The sequence below is a fragment of the Lampris incognitus genome, chromosome 14 (genome assembly GCF_029633865.1).
Source record: "Lampris incognitus isolate fLamInc1 chromosome 14, fLamInc1.hap2, whole genome shotgun sequence".
Taxonomy (NCBI): Eukaryota; Metazoa; Chordata; class Actinopteri; order Lampriformes; family Lampridae; genus Lampris; species Lampris incognitus.
In genome coordinates, this window is record NC_079224.1 from 26,915,319 (window position 1) to 26,942,766 (window position 27,448).

Sequence of the window (27,448 nt, forward strand, 5' to 3'; positions counted from 1 at the left end):
TAGGCTTCAGCTGTAGAACAATGACTCTGTATGGCGTATAGGTTCTACAGCCAATCATTCTTTAGTTGACTTACCTGCAGGTATAAAAAACTTTGATTGAAAAAAAAAAAGTACCCAATCTCTGGAAAAGCATCAATGTTTATTTTCTTCAAACAGGATTTTGTTGGTAACCAATCAACCTGAATATAGCTAAAATCCGGATATGTATTTATTTATTAATGGCAAGTCACCCAAACTCACTGACATTACTGTTATTCACCACTGTAAGCAACATTACATCATTATATTGACACTGATACCAGTTCAGTACAACTGTAAAATGCTGCACTGTCAGCAAAGAAAAAAAAAATTCAGGGGAAAACTTTGAGTCCTCAAATGTAAGATTTATCGGGATTCTTGGTACCCAGGAATGCATAGAGGCCAACATATGAAATACATAATTTTGCCCTATTAACAACAGCATGGTTGTTTTTGTCTGTGCATTCACTAGGTTCAACTGTACACATTCCTGTCTCCCTGATGTCCTACCCACACTGTCTGAAAGAGCCCAAATCCTTTCCTCCTTAAAGTCATACAGTAAATAATATTATCAGATTATTTGATACTATTTTTCTTTTTTGCATTTTCTTATACAGTTGCCTCGAGCTGTGATTAATTTGCATGCCCATTTGGCTGGCAAGGCAACTCGTTCTATTCCATTATGAAATACGTGAGGCGCCGTTGGCAGGATGGATAAAAGATGTGTAGTGGAACCCTAATGATGGCTATCACCCGCACACCAAGGGTGAACTCTTTGGAGACAAGGCTGCGGTGAAGTAAAAAAGCAAACAAACAAGCAGATAAATAACTTATTCTGAAACTTTTCTCATTAAAACCCCACCTGTGCTTCATGGTCCTGTGGAGAGATGAGATGTGTCTGATATACAGTTGAAATCCTTTTCCCGCTACTCATCCTCTGTCCGCGTCAATGTTAACAGATGAACACAACTAAGACCTGGGTGTACTGTAAATAACATTCTGCGCATTCATGTTGATGTGCAAAGAAAGAAAGAAACAAACAAAAAGAAAAAGAAGTAACTTCCAGACCTTACTTTGCCGCATTTTAGTTCGGTCATTACTAATTCAGACGAAGCAAGCGTTCATCATCCTTAATGGGGAAAGATAAAGCCAAAGCCCAAGCTCCACTGAGACAAAGTTGTTGAACTCCTCAGAACCACACAATGAAAATCACTGTTACCTCCATGAATTATTTGGAACATTTCATCTTGATGACAAGATAGTAGCCAGAGATTGTTATAAACACACTAATTCACCATTTTACTTTAATATTTACATTGTCTGAAAGAAGACTATCAACACCTTACAAGTCCAACACATTTTTTTCTTTGTACTCGTATGTACACTATTCACAGTAACTGACAAAAAACATGGGAAAAGTTCTTTCTTTGTTCTCCAGATCTGTTGAGTCACTGGTGCCAGCTAAGTGGCTGAGGGCTCTGTATGTAGCGTACAACACTCGGGCATGGCAGCGTATCCCAACCTGTCCCTTCAGCAACAACACTGTCGGCTTGCTGGAAGCTCAGCCCTCCTCTTAAATAAAATACTCCTTTGGGTTCTCGCCGGAAATGATCTGGGAGTCGGCCTGGCTGTTGAAGGGGAACTCTGGGCTGTCTTCGGCTTTCACCCCCTTCACTTCCTGGTTCCGATAGGTCTCTTTTCTCCTGTACAGGTATCTGGCCAATATAACCAGCCCGGACACAATTATGAAGATCACCACTGCTATCACACCTGCAAAAGAGAGCCATTTATTGAGTTGAAAAGGGAAAAATACATAAATAAACAGACAACGGTCTAAAAATCAAATTAACTCACTAGAATTGATAAGGAACAAAAGAAAATCCAAATATTGTGACTGTTTTACATTCTTATGAGAAGCAAATTAGCTTTTGGTCGTGTTGTTGTTAATCTGTGCTGAGTATTTTGCACCACATCGAGCTGAACTGCAGGTTCTTTCTGTGCTCCCTGTTTGTACTGTTGTGTGCACTTTTTTGTTGTCTTGAATATTGTTTTTATGGTGTTTATATAGTATATTAAATAATATTAAATTGTCCCTAGGTGTGAATGTGTCAGCCCTGTGGTGGACTGGTGGCCTGTCCAGGGTGTCGCCCCACCTGCTGCCCAATGACTGCTGGGATAGGCTCCAGCATCCCGCAACCCGAATTCGGATAAGCGGTTTGGATAATGGATGGCTATAGTATATATTGTTAGTGTCCTATGTTTAATGTTTAAACTGTCCTATGTTTCATACATTTAATACCGGACCAAGATTAATTCCTGTACGTTTTACATACATGCAATAAAGAGTTGTCAAACTGTCAAATCTGTTACATGTGTGTTGGTCTTTTGATAAACTAGTTTTATTTGGTCTCAATAGATTTTTTTTTGATTTCTCCCCAATTGTACCTGGCCAATTACCCCACTCTTCCAAGCCATCCTGGTCACTGCTGCACCCCCTCTGCTGAGGGCTGCAGATTACCACATGCCTCTTCTGATAAATGTGGAGTCACCAGTTGCTTCTTTTCACCTGACAGTGAGGAGTTTCACCAGTGGGTTGTAACGTGTGGGAGGATCACACTATTCCCCCCCCCGAACAGGCGCCCCGACCGACCAGGGGAGGCGCTAGTGCAGTGACCAGGACACACCCACATCCGGCTTCCCACCCACAGACACAGCCAATTGTGTCTGTAGGGATGCCCAACCAAGCCAGAGGTAACACGGGGATTCAAACCGGCGATCCCAGTGTTGGTAGGCAACGGAATTGACCACCACGCCACCTGGACACCCCCACAATAATTTTTACCAAAGGTAAATTTAGCCGGAACTTAACAGTTTGACAAACTACCATGAAGTGTGAATTTTTTTTTTTCTTGAGTCTGAAATCTTGTATCCTATCAGTAAGATTGGTTTACTGATCAAACTTTAAAGTGCATGTACAATAAAAGCGGAACATTTTTTTTCCATCAGCACTTTAAATTCTGCTGCAGATTAATTAGTTGAGCTGTGCTTTGTGCACTCAGACAGAGTCAGGCCAGTTTAATGGACAGATTTCAGTGACTTCTCATCTGGCCTTTTTATATTTGCTCTCTTTTACAGTAAAACTATGAATCACTTCACTTTGAATCAATCTGGCCTGACAAAACTAGATTAGATTTCTAATCTAGTTTTAACAAACTATCTTTCTCATCATTAAAGATGCTCCAACTCTGTCTTTAGATCCTTGTTTTTTTAGAAACTGTATCACACATTCAATGATTATTATAAAAGATCTTCTTCTTAAGGTTCCCTGTTTCTCAGGGGTCACCACAGCAGATTTTACAGCACCAATGGCGGCCGTTGTTAACCCGAGCCTCAGCCAATCCCATATGGAGCCTCGAACGACCCGGTGTGGTCCTGTCAATCTGCTTAATGATTTGGTAAAATTTTACGTCGGCTGCCCTTCCTGACACATCCACCAACCTTATGGATGGGGGGGGGGGCAGGCACAGGTAAAGTGCTGGATGCCATCCCAGTATTCATGGACTTGTGCCCATACCTGTCACCATGATTATTATTAAAGATCTGATTTAGAAAAATAAAAATCTCTCCATTGCTTTCTGTATAGAATTAGCAACATCTACAGTAAAAGTGACCGATGGCTACGTGTGTAAAAGATGGTGGCTCATATTTCTGTACCGGTACATATGTACAAATATCAATAGATCTGGTATGACAAAAGTGTTAGTCAATTATTGAACTACTCTCAAAATAAATAGTTTGTTTTTTTTTGGTGAGATATGGTTGATGAGATTGCTGTCACAATAACAAGCTGTTCTGGTTTGATGGCGATGAGATACATATAATCAAACAGGTTCCTATTACAGTACCTCCAATAAGAGCTGAGTCACTCCTGATGGAATTAACTAAAGGTTGACCTGAACCCACTGAACCAGACTGGTCTGGAGCAGAGAAAAGAAAGAGGTGCAAGACAGAGAGAAAGAGAGAAAATATTGACAGAGCACAAAAGCCAATATGGAGGAACAACAAAAGAGTGTGAGGAGAGAGAGGAAACGTAAAATGAAGCAAAACAGAACCATTACAGAGGAGAGAGAGAGGGAGGGAGGGAGGGAGAGGGAGAGAGAGCAATTAAAGATAAAGGCAGGGGAGGGGGGGTCAGAGAAAAGAGAACGAATCAGGAGAGAATAAAGAGTAACTGGAGGTAAAGTGAGAGAATGTGAAAGAAAGAGATGAGAGAGAGAAATACAGAGGCAGGATCTCAGTATCATTAGTTAGAGCAGATAGGGCCCATCAAATACCACAGCACCTCTGAAAAGGACACATTTACAGCAGTACCAAGAAGCAGAGTGACCACTGGGGAGAAATTTGAAATTAATGGTGTCTGGTCCAAACTAACTGACTAAATCTGCCACGCTGTCATCACTGTGGTTAACAAGGAAGACAGGGTGCAGGAAGTTCAACACTCACAGATTCCTATCCAAGACATGATGTTTGAGATGAACCAAATTACAAATTGCTTGTCTTAGCTGTCAAGAGACTGTACACTCTTAACAGGCTGGTGACATCACAACAAACCAAGCCTGCCTAGCCTACCTGGATAGCCTCTGTGTATTAATTAATTAATTAATTAATTAACCTTTATTTAACCAGGTTACTCCCATTGAGATTAAAATCTCTTTAACAAGAGAGACCTGGCCAAGAATGGCAGCAGTACATCAGTTTCAGCACACACTCAATTGAAGACAACAAAATAGTTCAAAGTGCAAAATAGCATAAAAATGAAGGGAAAAGATACAAACCTGTTATCAATTGAAACATTTACAATTTCCACTAGACTCAGATTCCATAGACTTAACAACAACTACTACTACTACTTTTGGCTGCTCCCGTTAGGGGTCACCATAGTGGATCATCTGTTTCCATTTCTTCTTGTCTTCTGCGTCTTCCTGTCACACCAGCCATCTGCATGTCTTCCCTCACCACTCCATATTCAGCATCCTTCTCCCAGTATATCCAGCATTTCTCCTCTACACATGTCCAAGCCATCTCAATCTTGCTTCTCTTGCTTTGTCTCCAAACTGTCCAACTTGAGCGGTCCCTCTAATATAATCGTTCCTAATCCTGTCCTTCTTTGTCACTCCCAATGAAAATCTTAGCATCTTCAACTCTGCCACCTCCAGCTCCGCCTCCTGGCTTTTCATCAGTGCCACTGTCTCCAAACCATACAACATAGCTGGTCTCTCAACCATCTTGTAAACCTTCCCTTTAACTCTTGCTGGTACCCTTCTGTTGCAAATCACTCCTGACACTCTTCTCCACCCACTCCACCCTGCCTGCACTCTCTTCTTCACCTCTCTTCTGCACTCCCCGTTACTTTGGACAGTTGACCCCAAGTATTCAAACTCGCATGCTTTCGTCACCTCCACTCCTTGCATCCTGACCATTCCACTGTCCTCCCTCTCATTCACGCATAGGTCTTTCGTCTTGCTCCTACTGACTTTCATTCCTCTTCTCTCCAGTGCATACCTCCACCTCTCCACGCTCTCCTCAACTTGCACCCTACTCTTGCTACAGATCACAATGTCATCTGCGAACATCATCGTCCATGGAGACTCCTGCCTGATCTTATCCGTCAACCTGTTCATCACCATTGCAAACAAGAAAGGGCTCAGACCCGATCCTTGGTGTAATCCCACCTCCACCTTGAACCCATCTGTCATTCCAACCGCACACCTCACCATTGTCACACTTCCCTCATACATATCCTGCACCACTCCTACATACTTTTCTGCAACTCCTGACTTCCTCATACAATACCACATCTCCTCTCTCGGCACCCTGTTGCATGCTTTCTCTAAATCTACAAAGACACAATGCAACTCTTTCTGGCCTTCTCTATACTTCTCAATCAACATTCTCAAAGCAAACATCACCTCTGTGGTGCTCTTTCGTGGCATGAAACCATACTGCTGCTCGCTAATCATCACCTCTGCTCTTAACCTAGCTTCTATTACTCTTTCCCATATCTTCATGTTGTGGCTGATCAACTTTATACCTCTGTAGTTGCTACAGTTCTGCATATCGCCCTTGTTCTTGAAAATCGGTACCAGTATGCTTCTTCTCCACTCCTCAGGCATCCTCTCACTTTCCAAGATTGTGTTAAACAATGTAGTTAAAAACCCCACTGCCATCTCTCCTAAACGTCTCCATACCTCCACAGTATGTCATCAGGACCAACTGCCTTTCCACTCTTCATCCTCTTCATTCCATAGACTTAACCATACCTTTAAATTCGGATAGAGTAACCAAGTCCTGGAGTTTAGGTCTATTCTGCAGGCTATTCCAGGCAGATGGTGCAGAAAACAAAGGCCTTCATGTTTTCCGCATCATCTGCAGAAAAAAACATTAATATAGATACACAGAGGCTATTATTTGATCATTATGGCTAATAACTAGCCATAATGATCAAATAAAATTTGGAGGCAAGACAAGAGGCAAGAATGAAACGTTACATTTGAATAACAAAATAGAAACTCAACCCACCACAACATGATAAGCTGACTCTGCTTTCTTACTTGCTTACTTACTTGCACTTTTTCATGATGGTCTTCAGTTGGTCTTTGTACTGTTTTTCTGGCCCCCTGCCAAGCGGTGGCCAAGCTGTAGCTGGCCATACAGCACTTTATGTGGTAAGCACTCCTTCGGCATCCTGATGATGTGACCGAGCCAGCGAAGTTGGTGCTGGGTGACGGTAGCCTCCATACTGATGCAGTTGGTCTTGTGGAGTATTTCAGTATGGGGCACTCGGTCATGCCAGGTTATCCTCAGGATGCACTGTAGGCATCCGATGTGGAAGGCCTCAAGCATCCCGAGGTGGCGGCTGTGCAAGGTCCACGCCTCACAGCTGTAGAGGAGAGTCGTGATGACAACTGCCAAGTAGACAGATATTTTGGTGTGGACGTTGAGGTCTTTGTTTTGAAAGACCCTTCTCCTAAGTCTGCCAAAAGAGGATGACGCTTGCTTAATCCGGTTTTGTATCTCCCTGTCGATGCTGCAGTCGTCAGAGAGGAAGCTGCCCAGGTATTTGAAGGATTCCACTGTGCGAGTGGTTTGTCGGAGATGGTGAAGGTTGGTGAATGAGCTGGAGGAGAAGATGCCCACTGGCATACTACTTCAGTCTTTGCCACGTTTATAGAGAGACCCAGCCTACCATATGCCTTTGCAGCAGCTGCAAGGGTAGCTTGCAGTGCCTCCGATGTGTGGGCCACAACTGCACAGTCATCTGTGTACTGTAGGTCGATGATTTGCTCAGATGTTATTTTTGTGACCGCCTGGAGCCTACGGATGTTAAACAGATTTCCATCAAGTCTGAAGTCCACAGTAACCCCACTGTCCTTCTTGATTTCCTCATGGAGCAGTAATGTCACACACAGGAGGAAGATGTTAAAATGAACTGGAGCAAGGATGCACCCCTGACGTACCCCGGTGCACACCCTGAAGGGCTCAGATTCCTGGCATCCAGTGGTCACATGTGCCATCATCCCCACATGAAATTGTTGAAGGATGTTGACAAACCTTCGTGGACAGCCAAACATCAGCAGGATGTTTCATAGGATGTCCCTGTTGACTGTGACGAAGGCCTGTGACAGGTCGATGAAGGCTATGAAGAGGTCCTGGTGTTGCTCCCTACACTTCTGGAGTTGCCATGCTGTGAACACCATGTTCACAGTACTCCTAATCCTCCTGAACCCACACTGTGACTCAGGCAACAGCTCCTCTGAGATGTTTTTTTTTTTACCAGAAACTCAACCCACCACAATATGATAAGTTGACTCAACTAATAAATGCATGACCACTAACTGTTAGAAATCTGACTCCTTGACCCAGAAACTCATCTCATAACCATGTGATTAACCATTTAACCCTTTGCTAAACCCCCCAGAGAAAATATGGGACTTGAAACCAACTATCAACTAGCTAGTGCATTGCAAATGAATGACAAACCGCTTTGGCCAAGTTGGTTGTCTTTGAAAGCCAAAAAATAGCAGATCTCTGAATTTTCAATTTGTAAACCTAATTAACCAGCCCTCTTACCTGACAGGTGGTGTGTGTTTTCTGCTGCATAGGGATTGACTGGAGTGGAGGAGCCACAGTTAGACTGGACCAATGGGCCGGTGATGATGACAGGACTGGTGTCAGGATACAGCACAGCGGCTTTCAAAGGGCTGATGGAGTTAAACTGGACCACAGATAGACAGCCAGTAAACCCAAGAGAGGCCAGCCTGGCCAGATCCGGATCCAACTCATCAGACTCTGGAAAACAGAGGAAGTGATGCAATTTGTGTAAAGTGCGTCAATTAAAAAAACACAGCTAAATTCCAGGTTAACAGATCCCTGATGACATCGTTTTATAAATCTTTTATTGAGTAAGTTTTCACTTTTTCTTTTATCTGCTGCTATGCATCTCTCAACCTCAAACTCATTAACAAGGGTGATGATGCAAGTCAGTAGCAAAATTATTGACACTTCGCAGAAAAGTCTATCTGAGCTATACAGCAAACAGTTGTTAAAGAAAGCAGAATCCATTATATCTGACAGCACCCACCCCCTGCACTTACAATTTAAGTTCCTGCCCTCTGGCTCCTGCCTCAGACAACCATCAGCCAAAACTAACAGATATAAATTTTCTTTTATATCCTCTGCCACTTCACTGCTCAACTCTGCAAAGTACGGGTAGAATTAGCACATCTCCATCTATGCCTGTTTCTCCCTTATTTTTCACTGATATTGTAAGATAAGATACTTTATTGTCATTGTGTACACACAACGAAATTTCATTTGGTGACTCAGACCAGCAACACTAGACAAGGTAAATGATTAAAAAAAAACAAAAAAAAAACCCAAGATAAAAACAAGAACAAACAACATTTAGTATAAATAAGTGAGGTAGTATTAATAAGTGAGGTAGTAAAAATAAGTGAGGTAGCAAAAATGATGATAAGACAATAAAAGATAGCAGCGGCTTTTAAAGTTCAAAATAGTGCATGGGGTTATTGCACATAGTTGTCCATATTGCAGCGGCTTTAATACCAGTTAGTCCTCAGCAGCTATAGGCAGATGTGTGTGTGTGTGTGTTGGGGGGGGGGGGGGGCGATGGAGGCTACAGCTCTGGGGAAGAAGCTGTTCCTCAGCCTGTTAGCCCGAGTTTTGATGGTGCGGTATCTTTTCCCTGATGGTAAGGGAACGAACAGACTGTGACCTGGGTGTGTTGTGTCTTTGCTGATGTTGCTGGCTTTGTAGGTGGCCAGCATACACAGCATCCAGGTTCAGGAGCACAGCTCCCACAATCCTCTGTGATGTCTTTACCACCTGGGCCAAGTCCTTCCTAACTTTTGTACTTCATGTGTGCACCTTTTACTTCTGTATTTATATGTTGTTTTTATTTATGTGTGGTCATGTGTGTCTCTCGCTGTGTTGTTTTTCATTGCTACTGCAGCAGAGCCAATTGCCACTTGGGGACAAATAAAGGTCTTCTACTACAACTACTACTACAATTGTCCCCTGGGGACAACTAAAGGTCTACTACAACTACGACGATAACTACTACTACTCCTACAATTGCCCCTTGGGGACAAATAAAGGTATTCTACTACCACTACTACAATAAAACAATCAAACCCCGTTTAAGCATTTAGTTAATGCTCTTATCCAGGGTAAGGTTCAGCTAGTGAGCAGGTACAGCACACATGACTACTGATGAAACTTTAGCCATTGTGGGCACTGAACCTGTGGCATTTCTGTTACAGGACAGTCTCTATAAACAAATGATCATCCGCTAACAATTGTTTTCATTAAATAATCATGGCACGCACAGAAAGGCTCATCGACTCTGACAGATTTTCCTATCATCTAGCAGTGGCAGTTAGAATGACAGCCACTGACTTGGCCTCCAGTTTGTGCAACTTGTCATTTTGCAAGATACATAAATACATAACACACAGGCATCCACATCCTCGTTATGCAGCTGAAATCCATCCATTACAGAACTCCACCACAGATTTCTTTATCTACTCTTTATATTGCGGGTGGACAGCAGTGGCAGTAGATCGACTGGTAGTGACTCAGGATCCATTCTGCTCATCAATCACGCACACATGTACACACACACACACACACACACACGCACACATACACACTTTCCCCTTAATTACAGTAGCCTGACTGAGCCTCTTGTCTGTGTCTATCATTGTACGAGACAGATCCACACACACGGCGCCCGTCTATTTTATTGACTTAAATCCCTCCATTATACACCTGTCTCTATAAGCCTCGCTGTCGTATAAACAGTGGCTGTGAATCCCAGCAGGACTGCTGTAAACCAGCTGTGTTAGTGGCTGCTGAGCCGGCTGAGAGGTGACTGTGGTTTGACGGACAGATCTGCATGGTGATGACAGCCGTCAGACAGGAAGGGGCAGGGACAGCCTGGCTGGACACTGAGCATACTGTCATCCACACATCTGCTTCCCCTCTCTCTGTCTCATCTGTCTGTCTGCAGGAGCTCTCTCTTTGCTTTATCTGTCTCTCTCTTTTTTTTTCTTTGGCTTTCATTATTTAAACGTAATGTTCCTGCCTCTGTATTTCTCCTCTGTCTCTCTTTCCTCTATCGCCGTTCCTCTTTCTCTGGGTACCTTATTTTCCAATCTCTCTTTCTCTCTCAATATGCTCCAGCTAGTTAATGCTAAAGCATTTGAAACACAACATATGGCAGAATGTTTCACTTGTGTCTTTGTGCATTGTAATGAAAGCTCCAGTTTGCTGCTCATTAAGCTGTGCATTAAGCTCTTGGATCCTTCATTGCACAGTGATTGTCGGAAATATTCACACATTGAGTATTCCTGTGTGTGAGGAACTAGTGCTTCCCATGGAAAGAAGAAAGGATCCAGGGGGGAAAAAGTGCTCCATCATTAAGACTCTCCTCTTCCTGTGTTTATTTTTGTCTCTCTCCTCTTACATTTTTATCTCACTTTCCTCTCTGTCTTCATCTCTCTATCTCTTCCTTTTCTTAATGTCTCGGTGTCTCTCTCCATCCCTCTTTGTTGGTTTCTCACTTCTTCCCAACTCTCTTCCTGTCTCATTGTTTTTCTCTCACTCATTTTATAGCTCTCCATTCAGTACATCTGCCCGTTTCTGCCATTTGCTTTCTCTCTCCCTCATTCGCTTCTTGTAATGGTCTTTACTCTCTCAACTCCTCCGTTTCTCCCCCCCCCCCATTTGTCAACTTCTCCACTGTCTCTCAACTCCTTTATTTCTGTCCCCATCACCCTCCCTCTCGCTTCCTTTCTCTCTCTGACCTCCTCCATGTCGCTTCCATAATTTTGACCTTTTTCTCCCACCTGTCTGTCCCATTCTGTATTTTTGTCTCCATCTCTTTCTGTTTGTCTTTCATTCCCTTTTCTTCTTAAGTTATTATTTCTCCCCCTGTCTCTGTTCCTTCCAGGTTTATTAGTCAGGCTGATGGATGACGGGGCTGGCAGGCAGTGACAGAAAATCTACTTTCCAGCTGTTCTCCGTTGCTGATCTGTCTATGGACTCTTCTGACTTGTCGGAGGGAAGGACAGGTCACTTGCTAACATGGCCAGGGTCAAAACACTCTTCACAACACTATGTTGTGTTACACCATGATAGAGCTGAATGTTGAAAATAAGATGAGGTAACTGCTGATATTAAGCTGTGCATTAAGCTGCGCATTAAGCTCTTGGATCCTCCATTGCACCGTGATTGTCAGAAATATTCACACATTGACTATTGTGTGAGTATTGCGTATTGTACGATGGCCCAGTGGTTAGTGCTGTGCTATTGCCTCACAGCGAGAAGGTCCTGGGTTCGAACCCCAAGCCGTCCCAGGTCCTTCCTGTGTGGAGTTTGCATGTTCTCCCCATGTCTGCATGGGTTTCCTCTGGGTGTTCCAGTTTCCTCCCACCATCAAAAAGACATGCATGTTAGGGTTAATACTATGTTGAAGCCTGTGCCCCTGAGTAAGGCAATGGAAAGAAGAACTGGAGTTGGTCCCTGGGTGCTGCAGCTGCCCACTGCTCCCATACAACAGGATGGGTTAAATGCAGAGAGTGAATTTCATTGTATCTACAAATGACGAATAAAGTTTATTCTATTCTATTCTAGCTTCTGTACAGGATTTACTGTGAGTGACAGCCTATCAGTAAAACATTTTATACTCTATTTTGGTATGACCTGATGCAACACGTTAACTTACATACACCACACCATAGAATAATTCCTAGTATCACACCACACTTCACTATGGATTAATTCACCATACCATACTACAATACGAAATGCTTTGATTCACATCCACTCAATGCAACCTTACATTGTGCGCTGCTATGTATTGCCATGAAAGGGGTACTTGTAAAAATGCCACAAACTATAAAAATTGGGATTTCTTCTCAACATTTATGTTCAAATGCAGTATATACAGCATATATATAGGCCTAAGATTGTGGTTATGTTTGCTTGTTATCTAATGTAACATGCTGATTTTGCCTTTAAATCTGATGTAAAAAGTTTACCAAACCTGATCAAACCGGATAAAGAGCCGGTGTTGTAATAGACCTGAAGGTATGGGAGAGGTGAGCTTTTCTTTTGGCCCCTCAGTCCCTAATGTTATTACCAGCTTATGTCTCACTTTGTCTCTCCGATGGCACTGTTCAAAGGCAACATGAATAAGTCATGACAAAGCAAATTACAGTGCCAGTGTGACTCACAAGTATCTTCAAATGGGACTTTACCGCTGCACAGTTCAATATGTAGAGAATGTCAAGAAGAGTCTCAGTTAAGGGTTAGATTTTCAATGGGGCCAAATATACACTACCGTTCAAAAGTTTGGGATCACCCAAACAATTTTGTGTTTTCCATGAAAAGTCACACTTATTCACCACCATATGTTGTGAAATGAATAGAAAATAGAGTCAAGACATTGACAAGGTTAGAAATAATGATTTGTATTTGAAATAAGATTTTTTTTACATCAAACTTTGCTTTCGTCAAAGAATCCTCCATTTGCAGCAATTACAGCATTGCAGACCTTTGGCATTCTAGCTGTTAATTTGTTGAGGTAATCTGGAGAAATTGCACCCCACGCTTCCAGAAGCAGCTCCCACAAGTTGGATTGGTTGGATGGGCACTTCTTTGAGCAGATTGAGTTTCTGGAGCATCACATTTGTGGGGTCAATTAAACGCTCAAAATGGCCAGAAAAAGAGAACTTTCATCTGAAACTCGACAGTCTATTCTTGTTCTTAGAAATGAAGGCTATTCCATGCGAGAAATTGCTAAGAAATTGAAGATTTCCTACACCGGTGTGTACTACTCCCTTCAGAGGACAGCACAAACAGGCTCTAACCAGAGTAGAAAAAGAAGTGGGAGGCCGCGTTGCACAACTGAGCAAGAAGATAAGTACATTAGAGTCTCTAGTTTGAGAAACAGACGCCTCACAGGTCCCCAACTGGCATCTTCATTAAATAGTACCTGTTAGAGCCTGTTTGTGCTGTCCTCTGAAGGGAGTAGTACACACCGGTGTAGGAAATCTTCAATTTCTTAGCAATTTCTCGCATGGAATAGCCTTCATTTCTAAGAACAAGAATAGACTGTCGAGTTTCAGATGAAAGTTCTCTTTTTCTGGCCATTTTGAGCGTTTAATTGACCCCACAAATGTGATGCTCCAGAAACTCAATCTGCTCAAAGAAGTGCCCATCCAACCAATCCAACTTGTGGGAGCTGCTTCTGGAAGCGTGGGGTGCAATTTCTCCAGATTACCTCAACAAATTAACAGCTAGAATGCCAAAGGTCTGCAATGCTGTAATTGCTGCAAATGGAGGATTCTTTGACGAAAGCAAAGTTTGATGTAAAAAAAATCTTGTTTCAAATACAAATCATTATTTCTAACCTTGTCAATGTCTTGACTCTATTTTCTATTCATTTCACAACATATGGTGGTGAATAAGTGTGACTTTTCATGGAAAACACGAAATTGTTTGGGTGATCCCAAACTTTTGAACGGTAGTGTATGTGTTTGGAATAAAGCTTTCATACAATGGCCCATCTTCTGTTCAGTCCTATCGCACAACAGGACAGATGTGGAGGTAAAAAATAGTTGGACTGGAGAGTCAGACATCCTGATTTAACCTTATTCTACCCACACTGACCAAGATGAACCCTGCCCTTCATCACCTGGGCTTCTCGGTCATCATTTAGCTTTCAATAGAGCAACCTACAAATGTATAATTCCTCTCATCCTTTTAGTCTCTTCTCCAGGTTAGCCAGAGAGATGACAGGAACAAAGGCCTAAATTATTCAACATTGTGATGAACACATACTGTATGGGGATATATCAACACACTGTGCTGCTGCTTCACTCATCAGATGATGACATCAGGAGGATTTTTCCTGAATTTAATCTTTCTACATGATTTCAAAATGTAGCCTATTGATGAGAGGGCACAACACTGGACCTAAAAACTCAGAGGTTCAATTCCTGAAATAACAAATATATATGTGCTTTAACAGCCATAGGATCTACTGAAGAGCCTTTGAGAAAGACCCTGAATCCCCCCACCTGCATCGCTGCCGCACTGGAGAACAATGCAAACTAGAAGAGTCCACTCAGTAGGGTGCACATCCCCACCAGGCGTATCTCCCCTTCTCCGGTGCTCGGACTTGGCAAGAAACAAGCCCTTTTTTCGCCTACCGGGAGAAAGGAAAATACAGAGGCACATCTCCCCTTTTCCGTTGCTCAGACTTAGGCGAAAAACTAGCTGAGGAGTTAGCACTCAATTGCGGTGTAAAACAGGTTTTTCAGTGGTTTTGAATCACCGCAACCACGAGAGACCCTTCATCATACTGTGCACAAAAATTATTAGGCTAACTGGCCCAGTAGTAGCCGAGATTAGCAGTGGACTGATACATGCAAACATGGACAGAAAACCAGTGTTTTCCTGCCATTATAAGACTTTTGCATAGCGCCCAAGTCGACTGACCAGGAAATATGGAGAAAAAAAAGTTTTTAATATGCAGCACTCAAGCTAAAAAAAAATCCATCCATTATCTGAACCGCTTATCCTGCTCTCAGGGTTGCGGGGATGCTGGAGCCTATTCCAGCAGTCATTGGGCGGCAGGTGGGGAGACACCCTGGACAGGCCGCCAGGCCAGCACAGGGCCGACACACACCCATTCATACCTAGGGACAATTTTGTATGGCAAATTCAGCTGACCTACATGTCTTTGGACTGTGGGAGGAAACCGTAGCCCCTGGAGGAAACCCATGCAGACACGGGGAGAACATGCAAACTCCACACAGAGGACGGCCCGGGATGACCCATCAAGGTTGGACTACCCTGGGGCTTGAACCCAGGACCTGCGCTAACCACTGCACCACCGTGCCGCCCTAAAAAAATCTACCTAATAAAAACATTGTGCCTGTCAGTCTGTGGATGTGCAGTCTCCTAGGTGGACCCTCACATGAATGTGACCATGTCTATTATGAATTTGCACTTTCCAAAAAGAATTGGTTTGCCATGCAATCATTTTGTTCTGACCCTTAACCTGTCTTTATTTTCATAATATAATTAAACTGGGTAAACCATTTACATTCGTGCATGTGCAATTCACATCTGCGGTTGACTCAGATCAGGCAGAGACAATATTTCCTGTTTTGACTGCAACCTAGAGGAAGTTGTTTATAACTTTCGCACTTTTTGGATTATCAAAATTCTTTTAATAAGTTTTGGTCACGTTGCTGCCCAATCCGAGTCAACTGTACATGTGAGTCGCACATGTGCATGGTTGACTTAGATCAGGCAGCAACAGAGAGCACTGTTGGTTGAGGGAGCTAGAGAGTGAATGAAGAGAGGGCGTAGCGATAGCGAGAACCAACATTTTTCGGAGGTTGTGAATCGCCATAACCATGAAGGGTTCTTCATCATACAGTCATAACTGTGCACAAAAAATGTTAGGCTGATAGGTCCAGTAGTTTGCAAGATAGCCATGGACACACACACACACACACACACACACACACCCTCGACCAAATGCATAATTGTGAAATAAAATAACATAATGCGAACACATGCAATGTTACTAAAAACTAACGTAGCGCTCTGTTCATTGTTCAGCTCAAGGCTAAATTATTCTCTCTGACCATTTGAATATTGTTTTCATTTTGGTTTCTAAGAGCGTGGTATTTTTATTTCTCAAGACTCCCATTAGAAAGACTCAGTATGGCTGACTGTCAGATAGGGCCGAACATATCGGTGCTATTATTCAAATCAGTTTGTCTGAGTGCTCCGTAACTAGAGAGCTCTTGTCTGGCTTTTTAAGCCTCGCTCTACTTACCTTGTACTCTTCCCAGAATCAGAGACTTGATGCCATTGAATTCTCCATCAGATGTTAGATTGAAGACTTCTCTGGCATGCTGGTCTATCTGAAAGTTTATGAAGAATTTTGCCCCGTAATTCATTTTGGAAAAACATTTTTTTCCAAAGCCGTTAAAGCCAAGACTCTTATCCAGAGCCACTGAGAACTAATATAAAGGCAAATAAACTTCACTTTCTATATCAGAAAAACCACAAGCAACAAAAGGAGTGTAAGGATCAGGGTATTAATATCATGGTGTTATTCCTATAGGCATAGAATGGTTAGCATAGTATGACTAAGATGAGGCCAAAGACAAATTTCCAGCCTTGGCCGGATAATTAAGTTCTATTCTATTCTATTCTATTCTTAATTATCTTCCTTGTAGATAAATTCTCTGTCCACAGTAGCTCAGAATGTGTGTATAGCGACCGAACATTGGAGATGGGAGAATTTAGGGCCTTGAACTTGGTTCTCCAGATAAACAGTACCTCAACTTACTATTCCACCCTGCTGCCCAGAACAATAATGAAGTATGACTGCCGACGGCCACAAGACCACATGGTAGAACAACTGTTGTAGCTAATCTCTTGTTACTGTTTGATGCTGGAAAAATAATGATTTAAAAGACTAGAGACAGTCAAAGTGGTTTGCACCTCATATTTCACAGAAGGCTGATTTTAACAGTACTGCGAATCAGGTGACTGGATCTGTTTTAAAACGGGGTCACCTTGTGTCTCATCTGAGGATGTTAATAATTATACAGTCATTCCAGTTGCTGAAAGCAGATTAGACGAGGTTTACCTCATATATCATCAAAGACTGGTGGAAATGATACAGAGATTCAACAGCAGTGAATCCAGGGCTAGATTAGGACACCTCATATTTCATCTGGGACCATTTTCCTTGTACAGTTTGTCCCCTCTGACCTGCCATAACTGCATCTAGGTGTTTGACTTCTACAGTGAGGGAGCCTGGCAGATGAGAGGAACGTGCTGACTGTGACTTTTATTACAGCTGAGGAGAACAGAATAGTATGTTTGAATATATACGTAGGGGGTGAATGAGATGGACACATCGACCCAAGTTTCAGCCCTTAGCTGCACATATCAGAGGTCATAGGTATGGCTGTATGCTGACAGCTGGGATATTTGTTCTGGTATTTTAAATGTTCCCATGCACAGACAGTGTATATCAAAACAGAGACCAAAACACCAGCCACATCCTGCTCAGTGTCTGTATTTACACAGGTCACTGATCAAGTTCCTGTGTGTGTGTGTGTGTGAGTGTGTGTGTGTGTGTGTGTGTGCTGGAGGTGATGCGTTTTGTTTCCTTAAACACTGGGAAAACTATGTTGAAACTCAGATATTTGAATTCCATTATGGTTAAAGAAAACTTTTAGTGAATGCAATTAAAGCATGAAGGCTGTGTGTGTGTGTGTGTGTGTGTGTGTGTGTGTGTGTGTGTGTGTGTGTGTGTGTGTGTGTGTGTGTGTGTGTGTGTGTGTGTGTGTGTTACCTGCATAAACACAGCATCTACCAGTCTCCTGATGGTGACTGTGTGTAGCTGTCCATTGGCCATTCCCCTCACTCTGCTCCTCAACACCTCAGAATTTGTGCCGTTGTCAAGTTTGTATCTGATCTCCAGCTTGTCTTCACACATATAAAAACAATGCAGTAACACACGGTCACCCTATTGAAACATTATTTTACACACTTTTAAATGGCACAATTACACAATATACTGTTGTCTTATTTTAAACAATTCTTTACACAGTTACCTTACTATTACAGTACTTAACAGACTCACTGTAGTTATGATACTTTACAGACTGTTACTTCACTGTTGTTTACACACTCACCGTGCTGTTACATTTCTTTATAGACTGTCATTTTACACCTCTGTTACTTTACACACTGTTGCGTAACCTTTACAGAATTTTACATACTGTTACTTTATTCTACACACTGTGGCCTTGCTGTCAAATCACTTTATACTCTGTACTACGGATGGACACAGAGAGAAACAGTGTAGTGTTATGAGGAAAGTTAATCAGTGAGGAAGTTTTGGTGAAAACACTCTTGCCAAAATGCTTTATCTTGGTAAATATGTATTTACAACTTCAAAGAGAGATCTGAATGCTCCACAGCAGTGGCATCTGAATTAACACAATAAACAGCGTTAAGAGGATTAGTGCTAATTCCCCATTAAAAACGCCACACTAAATCTTGTTAATTTTCATAATTTTCAGAGCCTTAAGTGGAGATTTGGTGACTGGCCTGTGATGTTTGTAGACTTTAGAGATCAAAGGAAGGGATATGAAATTATCAATCTTTCTTCCAGAAAACATTTATTATTTCAAACTGCATACAAATGATCATTTCAAACAAAGATATGCGACTTAATATCTTATTATTGTGATTTAACGTTCAGTCTTTCATATGAAGGCATATAGATTTAAAAGGAACAATTATTTGGTTTGAGAGCACATCTAGCTGGTGCTGGCACTGGTAATGACGGTATATGATATTAAAGAGGAGATGAGCCGTAAAAGAAAACTCCACTCTAAGGGGTATCTGAGGAGGTGTAACTGCAGCAGTGAGACAGGCAGATCAGAGAAGAGCATCTTGGGATATCAAAGAGAAACTTCTCTCAAGAAATTAAATGGACACTTCAGCCTAAGTGCACTTACCTGTGGATAAATCTGTTGCCATAGTAACAGAAATGCCCCGCTGTCCATCATCTTTCCTCTGAGTCACTAAGACCAGTTTATGCACAAATTCTATTTACAGCTCCTCTAGCTAGAGTGCTGCTTATATTAAATTTAGTCTCCCTACCCAGACCCTACTCCACACTAGATTGGAGGGTCTGGTTGAACCCATTACCAAAGTTGGATAAGGAAAGAAACAGGCGGGGTTGTTCCCTTTTGAAGAAATCTATTGTTATTCTGGTGGGTGAGACCTCAAGTGACTATAGTCCTCCAAAATATCTGCGTGTCTTCATGTTGAACCTGAACTTTTAACATATTGTCCATCAATCCGTTATCCAAGCTGCTTATCCTAATTAGGGTCATGGGATGCTGGAGCCTATTGCAGCAATCATTGGGTGGCAGGCGAGGAGACACCCTGGACAGGCCGCCAGTCCATCACAGGGCCGACACATTCACACCTGCAGTGCATCCGGAAAGTATTCACACCCCTTCACTTTCCCCACATTTTGTTATGTTACAGCCTTATTCCAAAATGGATTGAATTCCTTTTTTTTCTCATCAATCTACATACAATAGCCCATAATAACAAAGCGCAAAAGGTTTTGTAGAAATTTTTGCAAATTTATTAAATATAAAAACTGAAATATTGCATGTACATAAGTATTCACACCCTTTACTCAGTACTTGGTTGAGGCACCCTTGGCAGTGATTACAGCCTCAAGTCTTCTTGGGTATGAAGCTACAAGCTTGGCACACCTATATTTGGGGTATTTCTCCCATTCTTCTCTGCAGATCCTCTTGAGCTCTGTAAGGTTAGATGGGGAGCGTCGCTGCACAGCTATTTTCAGGTCTTTGCAGAGATGTTCAATGGGGTTCAAGTCTGGGCTCTGGCTGGGCCACTCAAGGACATTCACAGACTTGTCCTGGATCCACTCCTTTGTTGTCTTGGCTGTGTGCTTAGGGTCGTTGTCGTGTTGAAAGGTAAACCTTCGCCCCAGTCTGAGGTCCTGAGCATTCTGGAGCAGGTTTTCATCAAGGATCTCTCTGTACTTTGCTCCATTCATATTTCACTGGATCCTGACTAGTCTCCCAGTTCCTGCTGCTGAAAAACATCCCCACAGCATGATGCTGCCACCGCCATGCTTCACTGTAGGGATGGTATTAGCAAGGTGATGAGAGGTGCCTGGTTTCCTCCAGACGTGACATTTGGCATTCAGGCCAAAGAGTTCAATCTTGGTTTCATCAGACCAGAGAATCTTGTTTCTCATGGTCTGAGAGTCCTTTAGGTGCTTTCTGGCAAACTCCAAGCGGGCTGTCATGTGCCTTTTACTGAGCAGAGGCTTCCATCTGGCCACTCTACCATAAAGGCCTGATTGGTGGAGTGCTGCAGAGATGGTTGTCCTTCTGGAAGGTTCTCCCATCTCCACAGAGGAACGCTGGAGCTCTGTCAGAGTGACCATCGGGTTCTTGGTCACTTCCCTGACCAAGGCCCTTCTCCCCCGATTGCTCAGTTTGGCTGGGCGGCCAGCTCTAGGAAGAGTCCTGGTGGATCCAAACTTCTTCCATTTACGAATGATGGAGACCACTGTGCTCTTCGGGACCTTCAAAGCTGTAGAAAATTTTTTTGTACCCTTCCCCAGATCTGTGCCTCGATACAATCCTGTCTCGGAGGTCCACAGACAATTCCTTTGACTTCATGGCTTGGTTTCTGCTGTGACATGCACTGTCAACAGTGGGACCTTATATAGACAGGTGTGTGCCTTTCCAAATCATGTCCAATCAATTGAATTTACTACAGGTGGACTCCAATCAAGATGTAGAAACATCTCAAGGATGATCAGTGGAAACAGGATGAACCTGAGCTCAATTTTGAGTGTCATAGCAAAGGGTGTGAATACTTGTGTACATGCAATATTTCAGTTTTTTATTTTTAATAAATTTGCAAAAATTTCTACAAAACATTTTTCACTTTGTCATTATGGGGTATTGTGTGTAGATTGATGAGAGAAAAAAAGGAATTTAATCCATTTTGGAATAAGGCTGTAACATAAAATGTGGGGAAAGTGAAGGGGTGTGAATACTTTCCGGATGCACTGTAGGTACAATTTAGTACGGCTGATTCACCTGACCTACATGTCTTTGGACTGTGGGAGGAAACCAGAGCACCCGGAGGAAACCTACGCAGACACGACGAAAACATGCAAACTCCACACAGAGAACGACCTGGGATGACCCCCAAGGATGGACCACCCCGGGGTTTGAACCCAGGACCTTCTTGCTTTGAGGCAACCACGCTAACCACTGCGCCACCGTGCCGCCATAACTTATTGTAATATTGGTAATATATTTGTGATTGGGTGAAGTGAGTGAGGCGTCTCCCCATCAAAATGCCACCACGACTTTGAGGTTGTCATTTTAAACACAAGAGAAAAAAAGAATAATCTCATTAATGATACTGTAAAACAGCAACGCGCTTTAGATTTGGGAGAACTTACTGGACGTATTAGAGCTAGCGAAGTGCTACGCCTTTGCTTTTCTTGAGTTCATGGGGGGATGCTGGAATATGTACCACAAGGGCTAAGAGGGGAAAAGGCCAGGCTGTGTCTTACCAGATTTGGTTGGCACCAATCGGAGGAGCACTTCACTCATGAGTTTCTTACATCGGTGATGCTAAGGAAATTCAATTCAACGTCTAAAGCATATGAATTTAGATTCAAACTGCCCTTTAAATTATTATTTAATTGAAACTAACGGCACGTTTAATTGGAAACAAAATTTTATAGAAAAATTAGGATTTTTTTTTGTTTTTTTTTTGGTTTGTTCAGCACTATGCTGACTTGTCAGCTGTTCCAGCCAAATAAGCACTTTTGCTATCATCACCACTCCTCGGGGCTCAGTGACATGAGAAAAAATTTCTTTTAAGCTGAGATGGTGCATAATGGCTGGCCTGGCTGGATGGATTGTGAGCCAGTGAAAGCTGACAGGCTGAAACCAAAGAGGGGAAGAATCTGACCAGTGCTAATGGATCTGATATGACTGCAGAAAAAAGAGGGAGAAGGAGGACAGCAAAAGAGAGGAGAAGAGAAGAGAGATGGGAAAGGGGATAAGAAATGAAGCGGTGTTGGGAGGGGCAATGGCAGAAGAGGACAGGAGACTGCAAGAGAACAGGGAGAAGAGAAAAGAAAAAGAATGCAGAGGTACAAAGAAGGGAAGCTAGGATATTACACAAAACAGAGTATAAAAGTGAATAGGAGGACAAGATGACAAGACAGCCACACAATAAAATGGGTAGCAATGAGATGAAAGGGGAGGAGTAGTACAAGAAAATAACAAGGAAGAACACATAGAAAGAGAGATGTATGCAAATTAGATCTTCATTAACATAAGACATTAAACTACAACTTGAATGAACCAGTCTAAGACCCTTCAAAATGAAAACTTCCCCTCCTGTGTCCTCCTCACCGTGTTTGTTGAGGAGGAGGGCCAGGTACTCTCTGTAGTAGGAGCTGATATAGAGGAGCAGGGCTGGGCTCTGACTGGTCCTGAAGCTCACAGAGATGTTCTCTCCTCTCACAGTAACATCTGAGTAGATGGAGGAGAGAAGGATGCTGCTGTTCCTGTTCAGCTCATAGGGCTCCTTAAAGATATAACGCACAGACGTCCCTGGCTTGAAGCTGGCAGACACCTCTGGGGTGGGGGAGGAGGGGAGAGAAAATAAATTTTATTACACATTGGAGTTAGCTGTCTCACATCAGAATCAGAAACACTTTGTCGTTTTGTTTCATGCATTTGCGCACATGAAATAAAACGAAACATCGGCTCCCCCAGCCCACAGCAGTGCAACACAAAGACAAAAACACATCCAAAAACTACAAGAATCCATATATCCAAACTAACACATAGTTAAACTAAAAAAAAAAAAAATCACTGTCCAGGAGAATGAACGCCAGCCAGGATGACCGTCGGATATCTATATATCTATATATCTATATATATATATATATATATATATATATATATATATATATATATATATATATATATATATATATATATATATATTACCAGTCATTTATTGAAAGTCTTTTAACTTTTTCTTCTATTTGTTGGTTTAATGGGTTGACTGTGAAGGACAGGAACAGCCTACACAGTATGGTTAAGGTCTGCTCCAAAATATTCGGAGTCCAGCAGAGAGACTTGTGCTCCCTCTGGGAGAAACGTGTGGTCCAGAAAGTAAAAGGAATCATTAGCCAATCTGACCACGTCCTGTCCAGTGAATTCACTGTAATGCCCTCAGGCCGGCGCTATAAAGCGCCCCCTAGGAAAACAAATTGCTATTCTAGGTCCTTCATTCCTTCTGCTATCAGGCTGTTAGATGCTGAGATTGGTCAATTTAAAGAAATGCTTTATATTGTTTTAAACCACAATAGTTGGTTTATACCTTGTTTGTTTTTCGCATGGCTTGTGGGCCTGTATGTTCACTGACTGTAGTGGGGGGAATGTAACATGCAATGTATCTTAGACCGTTTATTTATTTATTCTTTTAACTTATATGAATTTTTACCCTTCGCCTGATCCTCGTGTGAGTCTGTATGCAAGGCCACGCGAGGGTGACAGTGTGGATCTCTTGCCCATGTACTGATCTGTCTATTGTCTCTGACATACTGATGATTGCCCACTTGTCTGTGAGTTTGTGTATGGTCTGGGTAGATTGTAAAACTGAATTGCCCTTCTTGGATAAATAAAGTTGTCTGAATCTGAATCTGGAACTGCCAGTCTGCATGGGCTAGCAGTTAGCTTAGCCTGCCCCGCTTCCATGTCCTGTCAGACTTCCAGCCAAAGTGTTTCCTCAGTGTTTCCTCTTCTGGCCCAGCTCTAGTCAGGACCATGGTCGTTGAGCCCACAGGATGCAGCAAACCAAGCTCCCTCAACCGATCCAACGCTAGCTCTCCCAGCAAGACAACTTCAACACACCTCCCCGCACTCCACATGACAACACTAAAAACACAGTCAACGCTAGGTGAGGCCGCTGCCAGACCGCCCTCGGTGTTATCAGAATTGCCGGTCTGCATGGGCTAGCAGTTAGCTTAGCCAATTGTGCCCGAAGATGCCTATTTGGGCACAGCTCCAGGCAGGGCTGTGGTCCCTGGGCCCACAGGACACAGCAGACCAAGTTCTCCCTGCCGATCCGACACCAGCTCTCCCAACCATCAAAGGAAGACAAACTTAGATGCAGACATGGACAAAGACACACTAGATGGATGGTATTGGGTGAGGCTGCTGCAAAGTGAATTCGCGCTGCCATCTTCCCACACTGGAAACGTACTGCTATTGTCTATATCAAAAAGGCATGAAACTGCTGAGCATATAAGCTTTAAGCATCTTGCTCAAGAGCCCTTTGACATAAGGATGTTGATTAACACTTTGGTTGTTGTGGGGGCTGAATAGACACTGTGAAGTGACACTGGGGGCCTCATGAGTAAAACACACGCACAAATGTGAAAACCTGCATACGTCCCAAAATAATCTGGGTCAAGACACACTGCGTACTCCAAATCCTGCAACTTCTTCCCTGATTAAATACCAATCAACTTGACAGACATTGTGCGTGGATGCACAAGCCTATCATCTTACTCTGTTACCCGTCAAATGTATCCACAAATGGTTCTTGAAACACCCCTTTTGAATATTCACATACAGATAAACAGGCTGATGTTTCTCAGTCAACTCTTTCTTGAACCCCTTTGACTCCAAAGTGCCAATATTTTCTTTGGTTTCAAATCCTGGGATCAGTGATAAATCTGAAACTTGAAAAAATAGGACTAATTGAATGCTCCACAGCACGCCTATAGTGTGCTTTGTTGTACACTATAGGTCCTGATGAAGACTTGTTAGTTCAAACATCAAATGTGCTGGATTAAATGTAGATGTGCCAAATTGATGAGTAATCAATAGTATTGTCTACTATATGCCCCCCCTTTTTTTCTTGTGTTGTATTTGGCCAATTACCCCACTCTCCCCAGTCGTCCCGTCGTTGCTCCACCCACTCTGCCAATCCGGGGAGGGCTGCAGACTACCACATGCCTCCTCCGATACATGTGGCGTTGCCAGCCACTTCTTTTCACCCAATAGCGAGGAGTTTCATCAGTGGGACGTAGCGCATGGGAGGATCACGCTATTCCCCCCAGTCCCCCCCCCCCCGTGTCTGTAGGGATGCCCAACCAAGCTGGCAGTAATACGAACAGGCGATCGCTGTATTTGTAGGCAACGCCCCATCTACTATATGTCTTAGTTGACATACAGATGACAGCTATTCATTATCGGTACCAGCATTGGAGAATTTCCTTTGAGACCGATGTCTACCTCTATCATTAATGCTTTTTGTAAATTTTATAAACAGAATTCATAGAGAATATGGGCCTATTGTGTTTTTAAACTGCATTTAAAACATGTCAGTATTCAACTTTACTGTACCTGCAATTGACTCGATACTGAATTTTGCCAGGGGCTGAATAATTAAAGTAGCCATTTTTTCACCGCTTCACAATTCTAACTCCCCTTGGAGAGTCTGCCTCAATTTACAGTGTCTAAAATAACTTTCAATAATCAGTGAGCCAAAGGAAACAAAGCCATCCTCAGAATACCTGCTGACCAATGAGGGCAACAGTATGAATCGTGGCTCCAACAGAAAACATGAAGAATTTGTTAAACATTAAATTGCCATACAGCCATGTGCTGACTCACTTGGAGAGCCAGCAGACTTCAAACACACACAAACCCTCCATGTACCAAATGGCAGTGAAGTGGATGGCTGTGATGTGTAGGAAGTGGGCTGGGAATGTCCTTTGAACTGATGTGGAAAGTCGAACTCACTTCAGTACAAACCCACACATACTGTAACAACTCTGGTCCACACAGGCGACCTTCTGGTGTGCCGGTTCAGTATGATGAGTCAGTGTTGCTGTGATGCCTTACACATCACAAACAGACCTCCTTAGACAGACTCACTTATACTACGCACACACACACACACACACACACAAAATCTGTTTTCATCAAGCCCTTAAATTACTGGTAGTATTTGTTGATCAGAATCAGAATCAAAATACTTTGTTCATCCCCGAGGGGGAATTGGGTTTTATTACAGACACTCAAGCTCTAGTAAGGGAAAACTAACAAGATACAAGACAACAAGATAAATAGAAACAAATAGAAACAAGAAAAACAGAAACAAATAGAAATACAAGATAAAATAAGAAATAGAAATAAGAACAAAATATATCAACAAGCATGGTGCACATAACACCCTATCTATACTACACTACCACAGCACAAAATAAACAGCACAAACAAAGCCCGACAGGGTAAACCAAGTGGAAGGGCCAGTCCAATGACCATTAACTCCGAGTGTCCAACACTCTGAGGGAGGAGTTGTAAAGTTTGATGGCCACGGGCAGGAATGACCTCCTGTGGCCTGTGGTGAAGAATAAGAGGTTTCCATAAAATTATAAAGATTATTGAAGTTTAGACTGTAGCGACACACATGCACGCACACGCGCGCGTCTGCAGGGCCAATAATATCTGCTGTACTTATCTCCCTTAAAACGTGTGCTTTCTACAAATCACTTTGTGGGAAAGCTATTTGTTAGAACAACTTCATAAGTAAATGTGACTTTATGTGATTTTTTTTGCCCACGCTCTGAAACTTTGTTTAAAGTTTCTTTACATGGACAGAGAGAGCAAGGCAGAGAGACTCAGTGTTGATGTAATGTCTACTGAGTGAAGGACTCTGCAGAGCTGCCCGCCTCTCCCCTCATATTAGTCATGAGCTCAGGAATGGTATCAAAACAGTTTAACCTTGGCTGAAGAGACAGATGAGACAGCTAAATGTATTGCAGGACGCGGTGAATGATGAGGCATAACGTGAAAGCGTGCAGCACACTGTAAAGTGGTTTGACAGGTTTCCAGACAGAGGTCAGATATGAGGCTTCATAACACAGTGACGTCGCAGTTATAGGAAAATGCTTCATTTAATGAGCCTTTAATAGCTAACATATTATAAGCTCTGTATTGACTTTATAGACGGAAGTAAAAATCCTGGCTAATTGTAGCTTAGTGGCGTTTATTTGCACATTATGGCTCTACTTAACTGAAAACACTTTGATGCTGGAAACCAGTTAATTCAGTAACATCCATCCATCCATCATCCAAGCTGCTTATCTGAATTCAGGTCGCGGGATGTTGGAGCCTATTGCAGCAGT

General features: G+C 42.7%; 1 protein-coding gene across 1 annotated transcript in view; it reads right to left on the minus strand.

Moving 5' to 3' along the window:
* Positions 1-1,591: 1,591 nt before the first annotated feature.
* The window catches only part of LOC130123787 (contactin-associated protein-like 4), a 137,361-nt gene continuing 111,504 nt past the window's right edge, over positions 1,592-27,448 (minus strand). Inside the window, exons 17-22 of the mRNA XM_056293077.1 lie at positions 22,650-22,874; positions 17,996-18,129; positions 16,460-16,547; positions 8,149-8,367; positions 3,924-3,995; positions 1,592-1,788 (exon numbers count right to left, since the gene is read on the minus strand). Coding sequence (XP_056149052.1) covers positions 1,592-1,788; positions 3,924-3,995; positions 8,149-8,367; positions 16,460-16,547; positions 17,996-18,129; positions 22,650-22,874 — 935 coding nt within the window. The remainder of the gene's footprint in view (positions 1,789-3,923; positions 3,996-8,148; positions 8,368-16,459; positions 16,548-17,995; positions 18,130-22,649; positions 22,875-27,448) is intronic.